We start from the raw sequence: 21566 nt of genomic DNA, 5'->3' as shown, positions 1-21566 counted from the left end.
TTATTATTATTATTATTATTATTATACAGTAGATAAAAAAACTGTATCTACATGTATGAATTACAGCAAATACTTAAACTGACTGACTTAAGAGGTTTTTAATCAATCTCTTATTGTTTGTTTTAAAGCAAACTATTAAATTTCCTGTTAGGAAAATGGATCCAGAATTTTGGGCCACACTTTATGTGTGTGATGGATGGATGGATGGATGGATAAATAAATAGAAGTGGGCATGAGATTATGGGTTTTATCTGAGAGACGTGAAATGATGGATTTATGCACTGCATGGTGTATGGAAGGAGTAGTCGAATGAAGGCCTGGGCTGAGGGGACTGCAACTTTCTCCTCTTGGCCAGAAAAAGAGGAGGTTGATAACCCAGACTGCACTGAAATGGTGAGGCCAGTGGAAGCTGTAGGTAGTGAGTTGTGTGCATATTCAATCCACAGCAACATTTGGCTCTTCAAATTGGAAGGATTGGATCATGGGAGATCATGCAACAGATGGCTGACTTGAGGGTTTGGTTGGCTCTCTCAGTCTGGCCAGTGGTTTGAGGGGTGGTAGCCAGATGAAAGGCTGGGAGTGGCTCAGATCGGTCTGCAAAATGCTGTCCAGAACTGGGCGTAGAACTGGGGCCCACGATCTGAAACAATATCCGTAGGGAGGCCATGGAGGCGAAAGACATGTCGGATGAGCAACTCAGCCGTCTTTTTGGCTGAAGGGAGCTTAGACAGAGGGACAATGTAAGCAACCTTAGAGAAACAATCAACGATGGTCAGGACACAGGTGTGGCCCTTGGATTCCAGTAGTCCTGTGATGAAGTCCAATGCAATATTGGACCAAGGTCTGTAAGGAACCGGGAATGGTCAGAGAAGGCCTGCTGGTGGTTTGTTGCTAGTCTTGTCATGGGCACAGACGTAACCAGACTGAAGCTATCGCTGGCGCTCCTCTGGGGCAATCCGTGTCCGATTAACTTGCATGGGTTGTTGGTGTCCCACACGGCGGTTCCCCACTCGCAAGCCCGGTCGGTAAAAAGCGTGATTACAAAGGCCACTTTGGAGCGTTCCGTGGGGAAGGATAATGCTTGGAGGATCAATAACAAAGAGCATTGGGAAACAAAAGAATGCCAGGTTCCCGGTGCACCATCATATGGTTGCGGATTTGGAAGACAGGGTTCTTGACGCATAGTGGTTGACGCAGTTGGGGGAGGTGCAGCTAGAAGCAGTTGTGAGGAGATGGAGGAGAGTGTTTGTGTAACCTGTTGGATGCTCTGTTGATGGGAGCCCAGTAGGGCTCCTTGCTGGGAAAGAGCCTTCCTAAACTGTTCCAGGTCCGCTGGGTTCGTCATGGCCAATGTAACACAAGTCACAAGCGCTGACAAACTGCCGCGTGTCTTCTCTGATTAAGGACCACCAAAAACGTTGCCGAGTACGGGCCCTGCCGGAATGACAGGCTAATCGTGAGTTGTTCTAAGACTTGGGAGCGTGCCGCTGGTTGAACGCAGAGCAGGCCCCGCTGCGTCTCTGGTGGAACGGCATCCGGGTTTAATGCCTGCTTGACTAGGGTCTCAATGTTTAGGAAGGATGCTCCCACGAGACAGTGGGGCGGCAGAATGGTAGCAGTTGTTTTGCTTGAGGTACTCAAGATTTCTGTGGTCAGTCCAGACAAGGAATGGAACGTTGGACCCGTCCAACCAGTGTCTCCACTCCTGAAGTGCCTATTTTATGGCCAGAAGCTTCCGGTCACAAGAAGCTCTCTCAGAGAGTAGATGAGTAAAGAAGCAACAAGGATGTACCTTGCCATTAGTTGGTGACTGTTGGGAGAATACAGCCCCTACACAGGAGTCTGAGGCATTAACCTCCACTATGAACTGGAGAGCAGGGTTCGGCTGCCTAAGGATGGATGCTGAGGTGAATCGGGTCTTGAGCTCGGAGAAAGCCTCCTCTGCCTGATTAGACCACTAAAAGGAGTTCTTAGATGAAGTGAGAGAGGTGAGAGGGACTGCCATTGAGCTGTAGTTTCTGATGTACCTGTGGTAAAAGTTGGCAAACCCGAGTGTTGGAGATCCCTTTGGGTCATTGGTGTTGGCCAATTGGTTACCACCCTTACTTTCGCTGTATCCATTTGGATCTTAGACGGTGCAATGATAAACCCAAGAAAGGTGGTCGAACGACGGTGAAATTCGCACTTCTCTGCTTTAACGTACAGCTGGTTACTTGGCGGACGTGCAATTTACATTTACATTTACATTTAGTCATTTGGCAGATGCTCTTATCCAGAGCGACTTACATTTTTATCTCATTACACATCTGAGCAGTTGAGGGTTAAGGGCCTTGCTCAAGGGCCCAACAGTGGCAACTTGGTGGTTGTGGGGTTTGAACCTTGGATCTTCCGAACCGTAGTCCAATGCCCGTTGACCAATTTATGCTCCTCCAGGGACCGGGAGTAGATTGAGATGTCGTCCAGATAAACGAACCCAAAGATTTTCAGAAAATCCCTGAGCATGTCGTTGACCAGTAATTGGAACACGGCTGGAGCATTAGCTAGCCCAAACAGCACTACCAGGTATTTGTAATGCCCCAATGTAGGTCAGGTTCGTAAAAACATTGGCTTCTTGCAGAAGATCAAAGGGCGTTGACTTCAGGGAGAGCAGATATTGATTCTTGATGGTGATTTCAATCAAACCACGATAATTAATACGGGTCATAGTGTCTTGTCTTTCTTAGCCATAAGGAAAAACCCAGCCCCAGCAGGGAAAGATGAAGAGTGGATTAGTCCAGCAGCAAGGGACTGTGAGATATAGTTATCCATGACCTCCCTTTCCTTGAAAGATAGTGAGTATAACCATACCTTGGGAGGCATTGTGCCTGGGAGATGGTCAATGGCACAATCATAGGATCTGTGGGGTGGTTGTGAGAGGGCTCGTGACTGATTGAACACCTGTTTAAGATCTGTGTGTAGTCAAGAGAAACAGCTAAGAAGTCTGGAAAGTCTTTTTGGTGAAAAATGTGATAGGTGGATAGTGAGCTGACTTCAGACAGGACATTAAACAAGAGGGACTTCACTACTGAATGGTGTCCAATCTATGTGAGGATTGTGACGGGTCAGCCAGGGGTGTCCAAGAACCAGAGGTGGGTGGGCGTGGTGCATGACCAGTAAGGTTTCCAGACACCTGTAGGGTTACCGAGGCCATGCAATAGGTAATGACGGACAGGGGGGGTGCCATCGAGGGCCCGAACGGCCAGCGGGCTGTCGAGGGAGTACATCGGGATGTTGAGATGAAGAGATGAGATTCTGGTCCGAACCAGAGTTGATTAGTGCAAAGACCTTATGTAATTTGCCATGTGATACTAGGATGGCCGGCAGAAGTGGGCATTGGCTAGGGGAAAGGGGATGGTTTGGTCCCTCCAGGGTCCCTAGTCTCACCAGAGGGGTTTGGCTATTAACGGGCATTGGAGATGGTAGAGGCCGGGTTGCCCACAATAAAGACAAGAACCAGACTAAAGCCTTCTTTGGCGCTCCTCCGGGGAGATCCGTGTCCGATGAACTTGCATGGGTTGTTGGTGTCTCACATGGCGGTTCCCCACTCGCATGCCCAGTCGGTGAGAAGCGTAATTACAAATGCCACTTTGGAGCGTTCCGTGGGGAAGGATGATGCTTGGAGCTTCAATAACAAAGAGCATTAGGAGACAAAAGAATGACAGGTTCCCGGTGCACCATCATATGGTTGTGGATTTGAAAGATGGGGTTCTTGGCGCATAGTGGTTGATGCAGTTGGGGGAGGTGCAGCTAGAAACAGTTGCAGTTTTGAGGAGATGGAGGTGTTTGGGTAACCTGTTGGATGCTCTGTTGGTGGGAGCCCAGTAGGGCTCCTTGCTGGGAAAGAGCCTTTCTGAGCTGTTCAAAGTCCGCTGCGTCATGGCCGATGTATGCTGTCACGTGCGGTGCTGAATGAGAATGAGCCCAATAGCAGACAGTGTTTCTTTTAAGAGCTTTATTTTTTCACCTAGAAATAATAAACAGTAGCTGCAGCAGGAGCAAAGGAGAGCTTTATTTTTACAGATACAGTACCACAGCAAATGAATTGTAAGGGTTAACCCCTAGAGGGCACCAAACGCCCAGACTCTTTGTGTTTTCGGTTGTAGTTTATTGAGTTGAACTTCATTTCCCATAATGGGAGCACTCACCTGAGTCAAGGTGACTCATTAGTTTAATTATTATAAATCGCCTGTTTAAGTTTAGTTGGTCGTCTAGCATTTGTTTTGGTTAAATTTAAGTGTTTTGTTCTTGTAAGAGTTGTTGCATTCAAGTATTTTGGTAGTGCTCTAGTTTATTTGTGTTTTTCTTTTGTGTCAATAATCATTAAAAGAACATTCTAAAACCGTCACTCTCTGCCTCTGCATTTATGCCACACGGACACAAGACACCGAAACGTGACAGAATGCTAGACCTTACAATTGGCATAGCAAAGGTGTCTCTCATTAATGTTTTTTTGGGGGGAGCATAACAGTAGCTCGCGACTTCGAGGAGCACAGGAGGGAGATATAAATAAGTGAGCGAGGGGCACAGCAGAGCTGGGAAGGCTGCAGGCTCTCCATTCGACGTATGCCGTATAAAAAGGACGCAGCTGGCAAAGACAGGATTCCCCGCACCGACCAAGACCCATGAGGGTCATGTATGGCGGTGTCAAGGGGAAAGAAGAACCCCAGGCGGAACGGCAATGGAAGGAGAAGGGAAGAAGGAATCTCTGCTGGTTATGGGCAGAAGAGAATGAGGAGTGCATTTGAAGCCTGCGGGAGCAGGTGGAACAGCTCCAAAACCTGCTCGTCCAGCTTCATGAGAGCCAAGCAGCCGGCTCTGAGCTTCTTCCTCCTCCTTCGTGCGACAGTGAGGGCAACGCGTTTCCTCCTTCTCCTCCTCTGCTTGACTTAGAGGACGACGAGCCTCTTCTCGACGGGCAGGACGTTGCATTTCCTCTTCCTCCGCTCGAAACAGAGGAAGACGCGCTTCCTCTTCCGTGCGGCGAGGACGTGGCTCTTCCTCCAACCCCGCTCGTCACAGAGGAAGACGCGCTTCCTCTTCCTCCTCTTCTGTTCGGCGAGGACGTCGCTCTTCCTTCAACCCCGCTCGACACGGAGGACGATGCGTTTCCTTTTCCCCTGCACTACTACGAAGACGTCGCGCTTCCTCCTCCTCCAGCGCTCGACAGCGGGGACATCGCGCTTCCTCTTCCTCTTCTGGCACTCGACAGCGGGGATGTCGCGCCTTCTCTTCCTCCTCCGGCGCTCGACAGCGAGGACCTCTTCCTCCGCCTCAGCTCGACATTGAGGACGTCGTGCTTCCTCCTTTGCCTCCTCAGCTCAATTTCGAGAACATCATGCTTCCTCCTCAATACAGCTGCGAGGACTTCGTACCAGCTCCGTTGATTGATTTAAAAAATGTCGTGCTTCCTCCTCCGCCTGGCTTCGAGGACATCGTGCCAGCCCCTCGGCTCGACGTCTAGGACAGCCCGCTTATTCCTCCGCCTCCCGGCCTCAAGCATGTCGCATCAGCTCCCCGGCTGCCAAGCTCCAAGGATGTTGCATCAGCTCCCCGGCCGCCAAGCTCCGAGGCCGTCGCACTGGCTCTGCCACCACCAAGCTTCGAGGACAGCTGGGCTGCCCGGCACTAAAGCCTCAATGCCAGCCACATCACCCTGCTTCGGGGACATCGGCCCAGTGCCTGTTCAGCCGCCATTGGCCTTTGGGGATTCTGTTATGCAGGCACTGCAGCCCTGCCCAGGTGACAAAACCAACAGCCTCTGTGTTAGGAGGCCAGACACGGAACCTTGGGGCGGGAGCCCTATACCCCCGTTAGCGCTCCGGAGGAGTGTTTTTGAGGGGGGGGTACTGTAAGGGTTAACCCCTAGAGGGCGCCAAATGACCAGACTCTTTGTGTTTGTAGTTTATTGAGTTGAACTTCATCTCCCATAATGCACCTCAGTCAGGTGATGGGAGCACTCACCTGAGCCAAGGTGACTCATTAGTTTAATTATTATATAGCCTGTTTAAGTTCAGTTGGTCGTCTAGCATTTGTTATAGTTAAATTCGAGTGTTTTGTTCTTGTAAGAGTTGTTGCATTCAAGTATTTTGGTAGTGCTGTAGTTTATTTGTGTTTTTATTTTGTGTCAATAATCCTCAAAAGAACATTTTAAAACCGTCACTCTCTGCCTCTGCATTTTTGCCACGCCGACACAAGACACCAAACACGACATGATGAATACTTTGTGACATTTTTACTGAAAATGGTTAATATATACTATGCTAAATAATATGAGGAAAAAACATTTTACCATGTTAAAGCAGATCCTGGGAAAAAGGCATGCTCTTGTTGTGGTTTATCATGTTTTTCATCATGGTGACTGGTAACCTTTAAAAGTAAAAAAAAAATTTTTTAAGTTTGTTTGAGTTTGCAAACAATATTAATTTAAATATATAAAAAGCTGCACTATATATATATATATATATATATATATATATATATATATATATATATACAGTATTGTATGTGTTAGTGCTTTTAAACAAATTTTTGGCAGTGTGGGAGAAAAGGGAATGGTTCTGAAAGAATAATATAGCTGTGGTGCAACCACCTTTACATCATAGCAGCCTTGGTATGTGTTTATTGCGGTGTAGTACAGGTGGTGGCATGGGTGTGCGCTAGGTATTTGCATATGAGGTACAAAAGTAATGAGTCACATACTGTAGCACACCTAAGCCCATTCACTAGTTGCCTCACTTCTGTTTACATGAACTTTTCTCACTTTCACTCCCTGAATGCTACAGACTGACTACCCAGCCAGTGATATAGGCCCAAAGAAAAAATTCTGGAAGCCCAGTGACAGCACTGAAAGCCATGTTGTTAACATTGCCCTTTACTGAAAATAAAAAAAAAGGTTCAACAATGTTTGATCATATCCCTAAGCACAAAGCAATGTTCATGAAGACGATTTTACCAGTTTACATAATAATATTTTGGGTTAACAATACTACTACAGTAAAAATCTATTTAAACTTAAAGGGAAAGTTACGTAAATTGTTATTAAAGATGATGATGCAGGCACCTTTGTATCATAACAAGCTTCATAAAATTGATTTCAGAATTGTCTAGAATGTCTTTGTATGCTGTGTCATTAACATCGCCCTTCACTGGAAAAATACAAAAATACTCAAACATGTTCCATCATATCCCTGTGCACAAAGCAAGTTTTGCCAGTTTATGTAGGTAATAATTTATGTAATTATGAAAGAACCTTTATATCACTCATGGTAATACTGTAGTTACTGTGGTGTAGTACAAGGGGTGGCATGGGTGTGCACTTCGTGGGGGGTGTTTGGAGTTTTGGAGGTACAAGAGTAATGAGTCACATAGCACACCTAAGCCCTATTCTCTAAATGCCTCACTTCTATTTACATAAACTTTTCTCCCTTTCACTTCCGGAATGTTACTGACTGACTACAAAAAACAGTGCTACAGAGTTTATTTTCCCCTATCAGCTGAAGTCTCATTAACACAAGCTTTCGTAATTTGTGTATGTAAAAAGAAAAACACACAAGTATCAAAGTCATCACTATAATGTTATTTTTATATTTTGATTAATAACAAGAAAAATAAAATGAGTATTACATTTTTTAATTCAATTTTATTTTATTTATACAGCTGTTTTTAACAACGGCCATTGTCTCAAAGCAGCTTTACAAAACTAAAAGAAATTTATGGAAATGTGTATAAGCAAGAAAAATGTGTATAGATCTTGATGAACAGTTTGTCCTTGATGAGCAAGCCAAGGGTGACAGTGGCAAGGAAAAACTCCCTGAGGATAGACAGGTGCAGAGGGCAGAGGGGCACTGGATCACTGAGAGCAGCATGTGTAGCTCTAAACGATCATGAAGCAGAATTCAGCTGGGGGTGGTCATTCTCTGGATGCCTCAGGATCCTCACATTGTTGGCCTCTGTCTATGAGCTGCCACAAACTCCAGATGCCACGGAATGCGTAGAAAAATAAAGAACCGGTAAAAAAGAATTAGCATAAATGCTGTTTATGATATTGGCAGCATTAGATCAGGGTGTGCATTTAAATGGACTGGAGTATAAAGGTTATGGGATTAATTACAGTGGTGTGAAAAACTATTTGCCCCCTTTCTGATTTCTTATTCTTTTGCATTTTTGTCACACAAAATGTTTCTGATCATCAAACACATTTAACTATTAGTCAAAGATAACATAATTGAACACAAAATGCAGTTTTTAAATGATGGTTTTTATTATTTAGGAAGAAAAAAAATCCAAACCTACATGGCCCTGTGTGAAAAAGTAATTGCCCCCTGAACCTAATAACTGGTTGGGCCACCCTTAGCAGCAATAACTGCAATCAAGCGTTTGCGATAACTTTCAACGAGTCTTTTACAGCGCTCTGGAGGAATTTTGGCCCACTCATCTTTGCAGAATTGTTGTAATTCAGCTTTATTTGAGGGTTTTCTAGCATGAACCGCCTTTTTAAGGTTATGCCACAACATCTCAATAGGATTCAGGTCAGGACTTTGACTAGGCCACTCCAAAGTCTTCATTTTGTTTTTCTTTAGCCATTCAGAGGTGGATTTGCTGGTGTGTTTTAGGTCATTGTCCTGCTGCAGCACCCAAGATCGCTTCAGCTTGAGTTGACGAACAGATGGCCAGATATTCTCCTTCAGGATTTTTTGGTAGACAGTAGAATTCATGGTTCCATCTATCACAGCAAGCCTTCCAGGTCCTGAAGCAGCAAAACAACCCCAGACCATCACACTACCACCACCATATTTTACTGTTGGTATGATGTTCTTTTTCTGAAATGCTGTGTTACTTTACGCCAGATGTAACGGGACACGCACCTTCCAAAAAGTTCAACTTTTGTCTCATCGGTCCACAAGGTATTTTCCCAAAAGTCTGGGCAATCATTGAGATGTTTTTTAGCAAAATTGAGACGAGCCTTAATGTTCTTTTTGCTTAAAAGTGGTTTGCGCCTTGGAAATCTGCCATGCAGGCCGTTTTTGCCCAGTCTCTTTCTTATGGTGGAGTCGTGAACACTGACCTTAATTAAGGCAAGTGAGGCCTGCAGTTCTTTAGATGTTGTCCTGGGGTCTTTTGTGGCCTCTCGGATGAGTTGTCTCTGCGCTCTTGGGGTAATTTTGGTTGGCCGGCCACTCCTGGGAAGGTTCACCACTGTTCCATGTTTTTGCCATTTGTGGATAATGGCTCTCACTGTGGTTCGCTGGAGTCCCAAAGCTTTAGAAATGGCTTTATAACCTTTACCAGACTGATAGATCTCAATTACTTTTGTTCTCATTTGTTCCTGAATTTCTTTGGATCTTGGCATGATGTCTAGCTTTTGAGGTGCTTTTGGTCTACTTCTCTGTGTCAAGTACTGTAGCTCCTATTTAAGTGATTTCTTGATTGAAACAGGTGTGGCAGTAATCAGGCCTGGGGGTGACTACAGAAATTGAACTCAGGTGTGATAAACCACAGTTAAGTTATTTTTTAACAAGGGGGGCAATCACTTTTTCACACAGGGCCATGTAGATTTGGAGTTTTTTTATCCCTTAATAACGTATACCTTCATTTAAAAACTGCATTTTGTGTTCAATTATGTCATCTTTGACTAATAGTTAACGGTTTTTGATGAGCAGAAACATTTAAGTGTGACAAGCATGCAAAAGAATAAGAAATCAGGAAGGGGGCAAATAGTTTTTCACACCACTGTATATTCATCCAAGGTTACAGAGATATGTCTTTAGTCCGCTTTTAAACTGGGAGACTGTGTCTTAGCCCCGAACACTGTCAGTAAGGCTATTACAAAGCTTAGGAGTTAAATTTAAAAAACGCTCCACCGACTTTTGTAAATTTTGATAATCTATGAATTACCAGAAATGGTTGTATACAGTTATGCATAATTAAAAACTACTTTATGGTCTCACAAAACCTTTTTCAATCCAGTGAGTGAAATTGTTGTTAGCTTACTGGTGTGTGCATATGGATACTAGATAACCAGCTAACTAGCAAAAATACACTGACAGGCACATCTTTATTAATGCACACATGGTATACATAAGTTAAACACTGAGTAAATTCAATTTAAAATGACTGACCTTTTTTTGGACTGTGATATATTCAGGCAAACTGTGTCAGCTTCTAACTCAAATAAACTATTAGCTGTTGGAGGCTACATGCCTGCAGCAATCCATCTTAAACTCTTAGACATGAGCTTCTGTTCTGACAAAGTACAGTAGTGTGGTGGAATGTCTGTGTATGTGTTATAATTAAGAGCACAACAAGTATTGCTCTCCATTCATTAAATAGTGGAAAGTATTTCCAGATAAGTGGAGGTTATTATAACAACATTGTTGGACCAACCCTGCATCAATGAACATGATTCAGGAACAGGCACATGCAAGCCTTTATTTATGTTACATTATTACCCATTGTTTTCTGGTTGTTAGTTTACCAGTTGTTTTATTTTCCAAGACTTTCCAAATTGTTGTATCAGCTAAATTTAAAAGTTGTGCAGTAGTGTTGGCATTTAATTAGGCATAACTTGGTAAAAACCAAAGGTTTCTATTTGTTCAACAAATCTATATGTGAATAATCAGAAAATTTAGACAAGAATTCAGTATTGTGAACTATTCGGTATAACCCAAAGTTATTCAGCATATAAGAAAATACAAACACCTCTGGAGGTAACAACCTCACTTAATCTTTTATGGAATCGAGTGCAAACACTTACACAATGTTCCCGCATTTTTTTATTTTTTTTATTTTTTTGCTGGTTTCAACAAGTAACACCTTAATAACCTGAAATTTCATCTGCACTTCCAGTGCCAAATACAGGGCAATCTAGGAAGAAAACTTGTTAGAGTTTGCAAAAGACGAGACTGGGCAGATGTTCAACTTCCAGTAGGACAACAACCCAAAAACATACAACCAGAGCCAAAATAGAATGGTTTAGATCAAAACATATTCATGTGTTAGAATTACCCAGTCAAAGTCCAGGGCTAAATCTGGTTGAGAATCTGTGGAAAGACATGAAAATTGCGGTTCACGGACGCTCTACAGTACATCCAATCTTGAGCTATTTTACAAAGAAGAATGAGTGGAAATTTCACTCTCTAAGCTGGTAGAGATATACCACGAAAGACTTACCGCTGTAATTGCAGCGAATGGTGGTTCTACAAAGTATTGTCTAAGGGGGGCTAAATACAAATGCACGCCACACTTTTCAGATATTTATTAGAATTTTATTTATTATTATTCATTTGGCATTTTCCTTCCACTTAATTACATAAGATGCCAATAAAATACATTTACAGTTTGTGGTTGTAACATGAAATAATATGGTAGAGTTTATGGAGTATGAATACTTTTACAGGGAACTATAGATGGTGAGTGGGTATGCTTTTCGAAGACTCCAGTGCCCTCTAGTGACAGGTTGTAAAAAGTCCACAAAAAAGTGTGGCATAAATCCTTTAAATTTAAAGCGTTAAATACAATGTGATGTCTTTCAAAATGTGTTACGTGTGTGGTCTATGGAAAAACGTAATGTGCCCTGATTAGTCCAAAATTATGCTATTCTAGAGTGATTGGGTAAGAAGGGAAGCACATGAAGCAATGAACCCATCATGCATAGTGGCCACTACACAAGCCTCTGAAAGCAGCGTTATTATCTGGGGTTGCTTCAGTCAGCCTGATTAAGGCTTTGCAACGTTATGTGGTCATAAAATACAGTCAGCTGACAACCTAAATATAATAAATGAATGAAGCCAAGTTCGGACGTAAGTAAATGTTGTGACATAGGATAAAATAGCTGAAACAATTCTACAGCAAATTTATGAGTAAACACAACAAACTGCACTACTACTCCTTTTTAGTCGCATTTGCATTTTTGACTGCATTCATGTACATATTTCATAATGCAGTAAATCTACCTAGTTCTTTAGACAAGCTGAGATAAGTTTCTGACAAACACAAACGTTTGAGATCTTTTTAAAAATATATTTAAAAATAATAATTTTACAATAAGATAAACTGTATAGTATGGTATAGAATTGTAACTGGCAATAATATTAATTTCTTATAAAGACTAAAAATCTCTAACTAGCAGACCCAACCAATGAATTGAAAGTGTGGGGTAGTGAAAGGATCATGAAAGTAAAGTCTAACCAGATTTTTGTACATTTTATTAAGTTCTCTCTGTTTTATTTAGCAAGATAAGGACGTTGCTTAATTTAAAAAAGTCAACAAAAAAAAACAGAACATTTTAAGCCAACTGGACAAAAAGTATGTTTCTTCTCAGCTTCAACTTCAAAATACAGGACTCATGTCCCTACAGCCCTTGTTGCTGCTCAAATGTGGTTATGTAAAGAACTATACAAAACTAAACAAACATTTTAATCTCTCACACCTCTATGTGGATTCATTACAATATCAGTACCTTTTAAGCAAAGACATACAGTAGCTAGTAATTTTGTAGTTGAATATCCCCTAAATCAACAATACGTTACATAAAAAAAGACAAAATGAACATTTCAGAGCATAAATTAAGTTTTTACCACCCTGCTGAGCTGCTACACCAGTGACTTAAATCAGTCAATACTGATACCTGTAAAAGCTCATAAACTAAACATAATTGTGCTTAAGTAAGTGCACAATCATGGACTGGCGATAAGTTAAAACACTGTTTTTCTTGCCATCACTGCAAAAGATACACAGACCAGCCATATTATTAAATCCAATGGAAGCTGAAGTAAATAATGTTGATGGCTTTCGTCAATATAGTAGGCAACAAGTAAACATTCAGTTCTCTTAAACTGGTTGAAAGCATGAAACTTTGACAAGGCTAAACTGTACTGACTTAATGACTGCTTGAGGGCATCTCTATAATTGCAGGTCTTGTGGGATGTTTCCAGTATGCAGTTGTTAATATTAACCAAAGTTAATGCTGACTATGACAGAGAGGTGACAGATCATAGAGCATATGATGCTGTGTGTCCACAAACTACAGTGCCTATAATGGGCACGGAAGCAAGTGAATTAGACCACAAAGCAATGGAACAGGGAGGGGGTGTTTTCTCTTACATTATGGGGAAGGCTGGGTGCATGCACATCACTTACAGTACTTGTGGAAGAGATGGAACCATGTTGCATTATGGGCAAAGTTGAAATCAGCAGAGGCAGTGTGATGCACTGACCAATGTCCTGGTGGTAAACCTTGGGTCCTGGCATTCACATGGATATTATTTGGACCACTCTTCATAGAAAGAGTTAAAGGTGTTTACTTGGCCTCTAAATTCCCCAGATGTCAATCTGATCAAGCATCTGTGGGATGTGCTGGACAAACAAGTCCAATCCATGAAGGCCTCACCTCACAACTTACAGGACCTAAATGAACTGCTGCTAATGTCTTAGGTGTCAGATACTACAGCACACTAAAGGAGGTCTTGTGGAGTCCATGCCTTAGTGGTCGAAGCTGTTCTGGTGGCACTATAGAAACCTTTATAATATTAGGCAAGTGGATTTAATGCTATGGCTGATCGGTGTATAAAGTTCAAATTCAAGTATGACATTCTATGTTCCCCTTCATCAAAGAGAAATAAAATCACCACTAGCTACAAATCAAATATCAAATATATTTGGATAATATTTAAACTAACAAACAATTAAGTGTTCAAATTGTTTTGTTATTTCTTTTTAATGATTATGAAATAGGTTCTCTATTTGAACATCAATTTACAAAATTGTAAATTATGAAATTTATGTGCAAAAAATACTAAATTAGACTATCATATATTCACTTAAAATTACGATTACATAAAGGACATTATGTAAACGTGCAGATTTGATGGCCTTAATTAAAAGATTATGCCATATAACATAAAACAGTCTCTGGTGAATAATTATACAATTTTCTGACAATTATCACTGGTTGTGGTTTAATAGAGAAGAAAATTCAACATGTTTAAATCTGTGGTTTGTTGTATATAAGAAAATCAGTAAGGTCATGCCATGTGTTGCTGTCATGGTAGAGGTAGGTCATAGAAGACTGGAGTGAGGGCTGGAGTGTGTGCGGATGGTATTCAAATAGCCAGAGGACGATGCCCCACACCAGCATGGCGAACAGTGGGAAGGGGTCTTTTTTGGGCTTTGGGATGTATCCCTTTTCCACACCAAGGCGACACAAGGCAAAGAGAATTCTAGATAGCAAGTACATGTTTATCTAGGGAACAAAATATAATAGTAGCACTGTGTCAGATATATTAATGAGACTATACTGTATAAAGTAACTACCTAAAAATCAGTAAAGTAAAAAAACAAGCTGGATTAAGCAAGCATTTAGAATCCTTTTACATCAAATATATGCATTTACTAATAAGAAAACTAAATAACTTACCTGGCTGTTAATATTATTATTGTCCCCGAATACCAGCCAACCTCCAAGACATGCAGCCAAGAACGAGTGAGACTGAAGACTCTTACCCTGAATGTACTTCTGGAGTGCCAACAGTCCTTTATATGAAAATACAAAGTAGGCTAGATTTCTTGAGTGTGTATATGTGGCCTGGGTTATGGCTTTCAGCTTGGACTGAAGACTAGAATGCAAAGACAAAATAGAAAAGTATTAAAATTGTATTTAAAATATATGTTCAGTAAATAAAATTATAAACTAAAAACTACAGCAGTAACTGAAACTAGCAGTACAGTACAGTACTGGGCCTTTTGTGAAGTCCTGCTTACACATTAATTATAAGTATTGACCTATTCCACATTAAAAGATTTGCAAAAATATGGCTGCAAAAAAACATTTAAGAGGCTAACTGAACTTGTGTATGAGGGTGGGTTAAAAATGATCCGCACTCCGGTTATGTTAAAACTTCTGTTGGCTGCACAGACTTATTAGCGCTTTATGTCTAAGGCAACTGTCGCCCTAGTCACTGCTTGCAGGTGTGAACACGTTATATCAGCTCACTCCACTTGTTATTTGCATTAAAGAAGAGCAGTGTGCAGTGATTAATTTGGGTCTGCAAACAAAATTTGGTCAGATAATCACAGGGGGGTAAAAGTTTTTAAAGAATCATTACTGGTGACAGATCATGAATTCATCACTGGGAGTCATCAAACCTAAGAGTAAACGGCAGAGCCTGGCACGGAAATATCCTTAATCGTCCAAAAAGTTCAAAAGCCAACCATCAGCTTACAGCTTTTTGGGATTCTCATGGGCCAGAGTTGGAACATTATCAGAAAATAGGTTCAATCAACAGTGCTTGTTACAATCAGATGCTTATTGAATAGCTGAAGCCTGAACTTTCCAAGGGCGGTGTGATCTTGCAGCATCCGCATACTTCTGCCCACACAGTCAACACTTTGCAAAAACTTTGTTTTGAGGTGTTAAATTATCTCTATGGTCCTGATATTGCTCTATCGGACTTTTACCTGTTTAGTCCCCGGAAAGCAGTACTACAAGGACGAAAGATACAATTCTAATGTGAAGACAGCAGTGCATTCATAGCATGTTTAATGAGGAAAAGCTTGTTGACAGATTGACAAAGTGTATAAAAAAGGTAAAAAAAATAGATATCCGTCATTTCTAAAAGTAAATTTTAATAAATTCTATAGCCAGAGTGCAGATAATTCCCCCCACACCCTCGTATATTTATTGTGACCTGATTTACCTGCCAGTTCGAAAAAGAAAGGTCATCACTAGTGCATGTGGAGCTCGAATCTTGGCACCATACCTGTAACAAGGTTTTATAGATTAATGACAATAATGACATAATTAAGACTAGAATCAACATGATGTTGGACTCTAGGCATTTGGAGAAGATATAATTTGGACAGAGCTAAGTACTGGAAGTTTGCATTAATACTAATAATCTGGCAGACAAAAATACAAAATCTTTATACAAAATATAAACTTCTGTGAAATGCTCTTATTAAGTGTGGTGTACCTAAGAAAAGATGACGACGATCCATTACCATCTGCCATAATTTAGCGCTGGATTAAATAAAATTTATACCAAATAAGCAACACCAACTGCATTTTGATTTACTAAGTTTAATAACATACAAGCATTAATACCATTTGCACACTAAAATAGCTCCATAGCACAAGAAAGGAGGAACTGTGATTTCCATTGTGATTTATACAGGACCACAGATCAGAGAGAATTTAAAGCAGCTAAAAGAGTGGTGTGTTGAGCTTTACAGCAGGATGTCATTTGGAAAAGTCAATGATAATATCCTGACTGACACACACACACTCATTCAAACTGAAATGAATGGATTGTACCTGTGCCTCATTTACCTGTTACGGAAGTTGTGCTATTTACTACAATACGAAATCAGTGTTTTTATTATCAACCGACATAGAGTTTATCTAGGATTACAAAACATTGTTATTACTTGTTAGTAGTGCCAGAGAACGTGTGTCCAAGAAAAAAAAAAAATAATAATAATAATATATATATATATAATACAACCAATATATGGAACACAAGACACTCACACGGCGCCATTTCTGAATCCTTTAAGCACAGCAAGAGCTGCTTTGTATTTCTCCTTCTGTAGTAATGCATTTATTGTATAAAGCAAGGTTTTTAATACATTGGACTCCGCCATATCTGAGTACTGCGGATTCTTAATGCTGTACAAAGTTACGGGAGCGCAGAAAATGCGAGCCGACAAGAAACATGGGTTGACAAAAAAAAGGTTCCGCATTTTTTTTGCTAACGTGAGTGGAACATACTGTATAACGTGCACGCAGTGTGCACGAATAATAACTTTTTTAAAGCCATACCTATGTTTATAAATGCCTAATTTGAAGAAAAGTTGAACCACACACCAATAAGCCATAACAATAAAACCACTGACAGGTGAATAAGGTATCCCATTGTGGTGCCGTAGAAACTAGAGCGTTTGATATTTTAGCAAAGTTTATGATCACAGCCAGTGAAAGCTAAGGTCATGGAAATAGTTATCTTCGTTGGTTAAAGTAGAACTCTGTTTCACCTGTTATCTGTATTATCCTCAGGTGCATGAAAAAAAAAAAAAAAACTTGCGAACATTTGGTTCTATTTACCCAAGTCCAAGCGTTAGTAGTAAATGTTTAACATTTAACCATATTAAAACATTCAGGGCACACTGCTTAGCACTAGCGATGAGAAACTCGAATCCTTCAACGGATTTGACTCCTCCTGAATCACTCACTAAACGAATCCGTGTCTCTTGAGTCATTTGAGTCACTTGAGTCAGTAGGGATTCTGATTGAATTTTCCTGTGGACCCTCCACTAGAGGGCGCTCATTGAATCCCTAGTATGAACACACGGAGTCCCTCGGAATCTGATCTGATCTTTTATCTGATGTTTTTTATTTTTTTATGAGTTAAAAACATGACAAACCATATTTTTATAGGCTTTCTGGTATAAGTATAGTTATATTTTTATAAAGTTTTAGATAGTTAAAAAAAGAGGTTGAGTTTTTATGCATATAGTGATGGTCTTCAGAATCCACCAAATCCTTGGACTCATAAACACACACTAAGTCTCTCAGATCGGGTTGTTTCTGTTGTATTTGTTACTACAGTTACTAACTAACAACTACAAATAACAACTGAATTGTGTAATTATCAGTTTGTATTTATTTATGTTGTTGTTAGCAACAGGATAACTTGGGACTCAACTGATCCAAGTAACTGAAGAGAAGGGTTTGTGATTCGTGAGTCATTTAAAGGATCGGGTTATTTAACCTGGATGAATTCGGATTCTCTCATCTACTTAGCACTGTGGCATCGCAACTCCAGGGTTAAGGGTTTAATTTCCCGCCTTAGGCCTGTATGTGTGGAGTTTGCATGTTCTCCCTGTGCTTTCCTCTCACAGTCCAGACATGCAAATTTAGTTAATTGGTGTTCTCAAAAATTGCCAATAGCGTGTGTGTGTGTGTGTGTGTGTGTGTATTCACTGCAATGGATTGGCACCCTGCCTTGTGCCCAAAGGCTCCCTGCAACCCTGTACACGATAAGCGAGATAGAAGATGAAATCAAGTCATATAGGTCAACCTGCATTGGCTTTGCCATTTAGTTTTTCAGTGTAGTAATGCTTTGCTGATCAATAGTTATTACTTACTTAGCTAACTAACCATGCACACAAGATTATCATGGTTAATGACTCAGTCACTAACTCACACAGTCATTCTTTATAGCACTGTAAAAGTCACGGGAAGCCCAGATTCAGGGGACTCAGGGCACTGCAGGGGGTAAACAAGCACACCCACACACTATGGGCATGTCTTTGAATAGTGGGAGCAAACCGGAGTACTCTCTGGTTACCCTCTGAGGCTGCAAGTCCACAGTCCTAACCACTACTGTAAGTCAACGTGGTAATAACTTTCGTATTTTAAATACATACACAGAAAAATATTTTACTACTAAAAGCTCACATAAGATGTGCCAGTAATGAAAATTTCCACTAGTACACATATGGACATTTACATGATTGCTTTGATTAAAGTAAGGAGAACTTGTGTGGGACTAATGCAGGCAGGGGCAGCGTTTGAAAATGAACAACTCTTCTTTCTGTATCACACCTTCCACACAAAAAATCTTTTAAAAAAGGCCATGGATGTCAAGATTCTGAACTTTCTTCCGTCAATTTCCAGGTGCTCAGTATTGCTGGCTTTTGCTCTTATCTTGTATTAGTAACATTTTGTGTTTTCTGAGTACTAATAGGTGCAACCAACAGATCAAAACAAATTAGCCGAAATAAAATGAGTGCTGTACTTTAATTAGGGTGATTTCTCTGCTTCAATTTGGACAATTATAATTTTTATCCTATTTATAGGTAAGAAAGACCAACACATATCAGAAAATGTACAGGAGTGAGACATGTAAAGTTTTATTATTAATTAGTGAAATTAAATAGCACTTCAACATAGAAACACTTAAAGTACATATTTGCTAGTCAAGTACAGTACCATTGAATTTATTACTGTCCACCCCTGCTAGCAATGTGATAATACAATCATGGGTGCCCGATGCTCATTCATGTGCATTTGGAGGGATGGTTTTTTGTTATATTTTGACATGTACCCCCTACTGCATTGCAACGTACACCCCAAGAACACACTTTCATAGAAACAGTTTCCCTTAATGCCAGTGGCATATACAAATGGATAATGCACCCTGCCACAACGTAAAACCTACAGTACTTAGGAATGTGACAACACAAAAATTTCAAGGTGCTGACATAGCCTTCTTAAGTCCCCAGGTTTCAATCCGCCTAAGTATTTGTGGTATATGCTGGACAAACAGGTCTTGTCCATGGAAGCCCCACCTCACAATGTACAGGACCTAGAGGATTTGCTGCCAAGTCTTGGTGCTAGATACCACATGAAGTCCATGCCTTAATAGGACTGAGCTGTTTTGGCAGTACAAGGAGCTTGCTATATATATATATATATATATATATATATATATATATATATATATATATATATATAAACAGTAGCTTGCTATATATAGATATAGATAGATAGATAGATAGATAGATAGATAGATAGATAGATAGATATAGATAGATAGATAGATATATTGTTCATTAATGCAATTATCTAATCAACCAATCACATGGCAGTTGCTTCAATGCATTCAGAGGTGTGGTCCTGGTCAAGACAATCTCCTAAACTCCAATCTGAATGTCAGAATGAGAAAGAAATGTGATTTAAACAATTTTGAGCGTGGCATGGTTGTTAAGGTCAGAGGAGAATGGGCCGACTGATTCAAGCTGATAGAAGAGCACCTTTGCCAGGAATGACCACTCGTTACAACTGAGGTATGCAGCAAAGCGTTTGTGAAGCCACAACACGCACAACCTTGAGGCGAATGCCCTACAACAGCAGAAGACCCCACCGGGTACCACTCATCTCCACTATAAATAGGAAAAAGAGGCTACAATTTGCACGAGCTCACCAAATTTGGACAGTTGAAGACTAAAAAAAATTTTGCCTGGTCTGAGGAGTCTCGATTTCTGTTGAAACATTCAAATGGTAAAGTCAGAATTTGGTGTAAACAGAATGAGAACATGGATTCATCATGCCTTGTTACCACTGTGCAGGCTGCTGGTGGTGGTGTAATGATGTGGGGGATGTTTTCTTGGCACATTTTAGGCCCCTTAGTGCCAATTGGGCATCGTTTAAATACCTAAGCATTGTTTCTGACCATGTCCATCACCTTATGACCACCATGTACCCATTCTAAAGAATGCTTTTAGCACCTTGTTGAATCAATGCCATGTAGAATTAAGGCAGTTCTGAAGGCGAAAGGGGGTCAAACACTGTATTAGTATGGTGATCCTAATAATCCTTTATGTGAGTGTATATATATATATATATATATATATATATATATATATATATATATATATATATATATATATATATATAAATATATATAATTTCTCTTGGTAATAATAAACAGTAAGGAAATGTCACCATGTTGTAAATCTGTATCCTGTGCTACTGAACAAGTGCCATTTCGTGGATAACTAGGGAGTACAGGCTTACATTTGTATGTGGGCTTCATAGTCTAGTCTTGAGTAACTACCTGATTTTTTTTCCCAGCAATAAATCTGAACGACAATTAAGTTTTTTGATTAGGTTGGGAAAACATCATCCCAAGCCGCCTTTTTATCAGAGTCTGGTGCCAAGACCAGGACTGTAATAGCAGCCAACGATGCAGCTGAGCTAGTCACGTTATCTGGAAGCTTTCCAATAGCTACATGAATTACAGACTGTCATGAATAACACAGGACATTGATAAATGTGCATGACAAACACAATTTGTAAGGAGACACTTAAAGCAAAATAAATGGTAAAAACAAGATACATCCATTTAGGCACTTTTGAGAAAAATGTTTCTTTGCAAAATATGCAAAAAGTATTACAAAATGCAAATATTTTGTGCATGTTTTCCCAAGGTTGTAAACATTGTTTAGGACGTATTAGTGTTTTTTCATTTTTATTTAATGTCCTGCAATAATTTAAAATTGTTATATACTAATTGCATTTCTACATAGTGTAAATATTTTTTTTAAATCTCATGGAGTGTTGTATTTGTAGGCAAGAAACTGAAAAGGCCCACCCTGATTTTTTTAAAACACAAAATCTTTTAATTACAAAGATTGTTGAAGAGCATGAGAAACATTAAAGACTTTTTTTTTTTTTTTTTTTTTAATATCAGTATACAGTCCCTATAAGCACCTCTACCAGTTCAGAAGTTAAAGCCAAAACCTTATCTAAGAGAAGGCAATGACTGCTGGGGAAACTGCAATAGCAGTGATTATTATTTTGGTCGGCTCTATTAAGGGGCGGTTTAAAACAAAATGTCTACAACAGTTTCAAACTAAAACTAAAATCTATGTGCAAAAAAGTATAGCATCAACCAAACCAATATGATAGGTTTTACTGCAAAACAAGATACATCCATGCAGGCACTTTTGAGAAAAATGTTTCTTTG

The 21566-nt window shown here is 40.2% G+C and overlaps 1 protein-coding gene across 2 annotated transcripts; it reads right to left on the bottom strand.

The window, feature by feature from the left end:
* Positions 1–12214: 12214 nt before the first annotated feature.
* pxmp4 (peroxisomal membrane protein 4) lies at positions 12215–17195 on the bottom strand. Of its 2 annotated transcripts, none has more exons than XM_053497989.1 (4): positions 17068–17195; positions 15732–15794; positions 14453–14651; positions 12215–14278 (listed from the first exon to the last, which is right to left on the bottom strand). In XM_053497989.1, exons 1-4 carry the CDS (start codon positions 17121–17123, stop codon positions 14021–14023), a joined length of 576 nt encoding a protein of 191 aa, XP_053353964.1. In that variant the 5' UTR covers positions 17124–17195; the 3' UTR covers positions 12215–14020. The 2 variants fall into 2 exon arrangements, with proteins under 2 accessions (XP_053353964.1, XP_053353962.1); XM_053497987.1 differs by lacking the exon at positions 17068–17195 and adding an exon at positions 16565–16710.
* Between the last annotated feature and the right edge of the window lie 4371 nt (positions 17196–21566).

The sequence above is a fragment of the Clarias gariepinus genome, chromosome 6, assembly GCF_024256425.1.
Source record: "Clarias gariepinus isolate MV-2021 ecotype Netherlands chromosome 6, CGAR_prim_01v2, whole genome shotgun sequence".
Lineage (NCBI taxonomy): Eukaryota > Metazoa > Chordata > Actinopteri > Siluriformes > Clariidae > Clarias > Clarias gariepinus.
This window is presented reverse-complemented; position numbering and strand designations above follow the sequence as displayed.

Excerpts from the sequence above, each read along its gene's own strand:
- pxmp4 (XM_053497987.1), bottom strand. The coding sequence starts at position 16,677 with ATGGCGGAGTCCAATGTATTAAAAACCTTGCTTTATACAATAAATGCA. Across the intron at positions 14,652-15,731 it reads TTTCTTTTTCGAACTGGCAG|TCTTCAGTCCAAGCTGAAAG; the intron begins GTAAATCAGGTC and ends TTTGCATTCTAG. Across the intron at positions 14,279-14,452 it reads ATAATAATATTAACAGCCAG|ATAAACATGTACTTGCTATC; the intron begins GTAAGTTATTTA and ends TTTGTTCCCTAG.